General features: G+C 39.8%; 1 protein-coding gene across 1 annotated transcript; it reads left to right on the top strand.

The window, feature by feature from the left end:
- The first annotated feature begins 3,696 nt into the window (after positions 1–3,696).
- On the top strand, positions 3,697–4,632 carry LOC119242197 (olfactory receptor 7A5-like). The gene has a single exon (XM_037507957.1). It carries the CDS (start codon positions 3,697–3,699, stop codon positions 4,630–4,632), a length of 936 nt encoding a protein of 311 aa, XP_037363854.1.
- Positions 4,633–5,016: the final 384 nt, after the last annotated feature.

The raw sequence follows: 5,016 nt of genomic DNA, 5'->3' as shown, positions 1-5,016 counted from the left end.
CTGGGCCATGATCTCCTGCCCTGGCTCACCCTACTTCTGGTCCCTGTCTCTTCAATTAGCCATTCACTTCATTCAGTCCTGCCTAGAGTCTATAAAAGTGGAAAAAAGCAAACATTGTTAAAAAATGAACAATGATGTAAACAATATATAAAAACTTAAAACTTAAAAATTATTTTTAAAAAAATTAAAAAAAAAAAAACTTCAGATGCTAGTTAGACGGTATCAGCCTGTAAACCCTTTCCCTGGTGATACTCCCTAACACAAAGTAGGCGTATCTAAATGTGGGAGATGAATTAGAAAACATAGACTGCCCTGCTGAAGTCAGGACTGAATCTGTAAACTAACAGTTTTAGGGAAACAGCTGATACCTCTGGCTAGGCCATGTGCTTGATACATGTTTTTCTACCTGATTGTACTCTTTGCTTTAAGTCAGTAAATGCCCTATAACTTAGTTGTTCATGGCTCAGTCTTGGGAGTAGGATCTGAGCACCCGTAAATGAAGAACTTCCCTCCTCTTCTCTGAGTGCTGCTTGACTTCGTGACAGAGACAATGCCTCGACAACAACTGGGCTGTGGTGGAGCAGGGGGAGAGAATACCACAGCTCCTGCTACCTGCTGGGTTCTGGTGACAAGTGGGCATAGACTTTAGAGTTTAAAATGGAAGAAAGTCATGTGAAGAAGCTGGACTTGAACTGGGACCAGGAACTTGGGGGACATGGAAGGAAATGCTTGAAAAGGACATGTGTGTGAGAGACCCATGAGCAGCCTGATGATGGCAGCCATTATCTTGAATTTGATTTTGCTCCTTTTGCCCCAGACTTGCCTGGCCCCTCTGCACCTTTCCTATGTGTCACCACCAAAAAGTGCCTTAGATTGTAGCAAGGTTTTGGTCCTCTGTAGCCTTGCTTTTGGCAACCTGTTGGGCTGGACATTTACACATGAGGAATTGGTTAATTTTGGGTGCCTGATTTATAAACTATATTCTTTCCCTCTCTTCTCTCTATTGCACATTAATTGCATTAAAGTTCCTTTCCATTGAAGTTATGTGCACTAGAGTATGTTTTGACTTAATGTGATGGATGGCAGAACCTATTTAGAGCAGGCAAGTTTGGGGTTCATGGGGTGCACCTCTTCCAGCCCTGTAACAGAAGTAGGGTGAGTGCTGGTTTGGATGGGTTTTCTCTACTTCTCACTATTGAGAGTGGGGAAGAATAAAATTGTTTGGGGCTGGGGAAGTCTCTAGCTTGCAGATTGTAGGTGTTCAGCAACAGCCCATAGACACTGGTATCCCCAAGTAGAAAACCAAGTTCTGATTGAGAACCAATGCTGAATTTGAGTGCTGGCAGTATCCTCACAGAACTGCAGTTAAGGACCATCACTTTAATGGATTTAACTGTGAGCAATGACTAAACCCCACCAAGAACCCTGTCTGTAATGGAGAGTAGAGTTCGTAAAATGTACTTCCTCATGGAATGGATGTTCTTAAATTAAATCACAGATACCCTCGTGGATAAAATGACCTCAATAATATATAATTGATAAACATTCTGATTATGGACTATATTATAGCTATTAATGTGACAGAAGTGTGAAGGTCCTAATAATTTTAGCAAAGGGTCATGAAGCCTATGTATGAGTTCAGTGCCATGTTCTATTATCACAAGATCCCAGGTTGACAGCAATTGCCTGCATATGAAGGATGACAGAAAATGTCTGCATACCAGGAGTTATATTCCCAGCATAAGCCAAAGCTTTGACGACATGAGGAACCCAGTCCAGACCCAATCCTCAGTCTTGAACTTGGTTAGCAAATTTAAATCTGAAATCAGATAATGTACTAGAAATTTAGAAATCAGAAAAGGAGGCAAGTTCATAGGGGAGTAAAAAAATAGAATTTGATTTCTAACCTGAACTCTTGGGAATAGGAAAACCTTCCATTGCTGTCCAGAACAATTTTCCACAGGGGAATTGTGTGCATAGATTTTGGAGTAATGAGAAAATGTGACTAATGAGCACATAGAGTTGTAAACACACCATTTGACTCCTGGCATATATAACCTTGGGCTGGAAGGGGAATGCTTTTGTTGTGTATATGTGTTTGTGTGCAGTCCTATTCCTGCTTAGGGGACAGATGGGTCACTCCTTCCGGCTGTCTCATCTCGGTACAAAGCTCAGGTCTTTATCACTTTCATCCAATAAGGAAATCAGATCTCCACAGGAGACCCTCTCAGAGACCCAGTCCAGGTGAGCCCAGCAACTCACTTGACCCTCAGCAGAGAGAATTGAGCCCAGCTGTTGTCATTTGCCATTGTTGTAATTTACCAGATGTTGCAATTTTTCTTTACCCAATAGCAAGAGATGGCTGAGTTTGATCATCTGTTTGATTATATAATGAAAGTAATTATTTCAATGGCTGTGTAATATTTCGGGGTGGAATTAATGATGTTAATCATTTTTATGTTATTAAATTGTTATCACTAAATTGTTATTATAGCAATGTTTGGAAAATATGTGAATATTAAGTTCAAAGAGAGGTTTTATGTGGGCAACTTTGTCCTCCAGAGACACAGAAATTCCCACAGACATTACAGGCTCACAGCAAGGGCAGGGGGCACCAGGATGCTCCAAACATCTTACAATGCACAGTACAGACTTCACCACAGAAAGACCTGCCCAAATCTCACTCATGCTAACATCCAGAAACACAGCCCATTTTCTCTTGGGTGTATAACTTGTAAGATATTTTTTTTTCTAAATAGATCATAAAAGTACTACTGTATCTTACTTGGGCAACATTTGTTTTCATTCTGTTATCATTTTTGCTGGGTATCAAGGAAGTATAATCAGGGTAGAGAAAGCCAAAGAGCCCAGTCTCTGAGGGACACCTAGATTATTCTATCTTTTCCTTTTATTCACTTCTTTTCCCATCTATCCCCCCCCTTCTACTCCTCCCCTTTATCCTCCTCTTTCTTCTTCTCTTGCTTCTCCTTCCCCCTATTCAGGAGGATGCTTTTTGTTTTATTGATATTTTCTTTTGCTGTGTAGATGGCTTCTCAATTTTTCACTTGAATATTTGAAGCAAGCATCATCTTCAGGAACTGTGTACTGGCTGTTCTCTCTGTTCTGTGCACTGGCTGGGCACACATGACACCACATAATTTTGAGTCTCCCACCCCTCTTTCAACTGAGGTCTTTGTTCAAATGTGACATGTCCACAGGTATCCAGGCCTTATCTAAATAGCCAAGAAAAAACAAATCCTCTATTCATTCTCTATTTTATAATGGGTTTCCTATTCTTAGTCACAACAGTTACCACCTAAAATGTTATACAATTTTATTGTTTGCTGATGTATTCATTTTCCACCATTGAATTGGAAGTTTGTATTACAATGCCTTAGGATATTGCCTAGAAAGTGCCTAAATCACAGGCCTCATTCTATTTATCAATCTATCCATGAAATAAAGAATTTATTATTAAAACTATCTAATGCGTGGTCCTACAGGTTAAAAATTTGACTGGGGAAAATTATATATCAAAGGTGTCACTGAGAAGCCCCTAAAGGAAATCATACAGAGAATATTATAATTAACTTCTTAAACAAAGATAAATGGAGGCATTTCAGGTTGGTTAGTAATATAAGTTTTTGAAAATAAGTCTTGTTGTTTCCCTTTTTTCCTGGAAGTTACCTGTACTACATGAAATCTGTCAATGATACACAAATTTCAGAATTTCTTCTGCTGAGATTTTCAGAGGAAGCAGAACAGCAGACCCTCATATTAGGAATCTTCCTTACCATGTACCTCATCACTGTGTGTGGAAACCTGCTCATCATCCTGGCTGTCAGCTCTGACTCCCACCTCCAGATGCCCATGTACTTCTTCCTCTCCAACCTGTCCTTTGGTGACATCTGTTTTACCACCACCACCATCCCTAAGATGCTGGTGAATATCCAGACACACAGCAAAGTCATTACCTATAAAGGTTGCATTACCCAGGTGTTTTTTTCCGTATTGTTTGCAGCATTAGATGTCTTCCTCCTGACCTCAATGGCCTATGACCGCTTTGTGGCCATCTGCCACCCCCTGCACTACATGGTCATCATGAACGCCCACCTGTGTGGACTGCTGGTTCTGGTCTCCTGGATACTCAGTGCTGTCTATTCTTTAATACAAACCTTACTGTTGTTAAGGCTGTCTTTCTGTACAAATGTGGAAATTCCACATTTTTTCTGTGACCTCAATCAGGTGATCAAACTGGCCTGTTCTGACACCTTTCTCAACAACATGGTAATATATTTTGATGTATCTTACTTGGTGGTGTTCCCCTCTTTGGTATCCTTTACTCTTACTCTGATAGTTTCCTCCATCCATAGAATCTCTTCATATCAGGGCAAGTATAAAGCATTTTCCACCTGTGCATCTCACCTCTCAGTTGTCTTCTTATTTTACTGCACAGCCCTGGGAGTGTACCTTAGCTCTGCTGCTTCCCAGAGCTCTCGCTCAAGTACAATAGCCTCGGTGATGTACAGTGTGGTCACACCCATGCTGAACCCCTTCATCTACAGTCTGAGGAACAAAGACATAAAGAGGGCCCTGACAACATTCATTGTAATGAAAACTACAAAAATATAATAGTCCCAGGGCTGAAGAAGCACCCAGAATTTTATACATTGGAGACTAATAGTCAGAAATTGGACTTAATTGATCAAAGAAGTAGAACTTGCTCTTTTTTTCACATCATGAATTTCCTCTTGAACCTCAATTTCTCTATATAACTCACTTTATTAAACTTTTAGCTCTTTTTGATATTCCACAATTTTTCCTTTGTAGTTTTCCTACTTTCTCAAATTTATTCCAATCTTAAACCAGAAAAAAATAGGTATTCACATTCACTTAATGAGACAACATGGATTTCTAAGAATAATGTCTCCCAATGTCATATAACATACCAAATACTTTTTTGTTTGTTGTAATTAAAATTCATCAAGTTCTGCTACTCCTGTTGCAGACAAACTA

Source organism: Talpa occidentalis, unplaced genomic scaffold (genome assembly GCF_014898055.3).
Source record: "Talpa occidentalis isolate TD23 unplaced genomic scaffold, MPIMG_talOcc4v2.1 talOcc4.12, whole genome shotgun sequence".
Taxonomy (NCBI): domain Eukaryota; kingdom Metazoa; phylum Chordata; class Mammalia; order Eulipotyphla; family Talpidae; genus Talpa; species Talpa occidentalis.
Note: the sequence above shows the minus strand (reverse complement) of the source record. Positions and strands in the feature narration are given on the sequence as shown.

Bases quoted from the DNA above. Each gene is read 5' to 3' on its own strand.
- LOC119242197 (XM_037507957.1), top strand. From the start codon at position 3,697: ATGAAATCTGTCAATGATACACAAATTTCAGAATTTCTTCTGCTGAGA.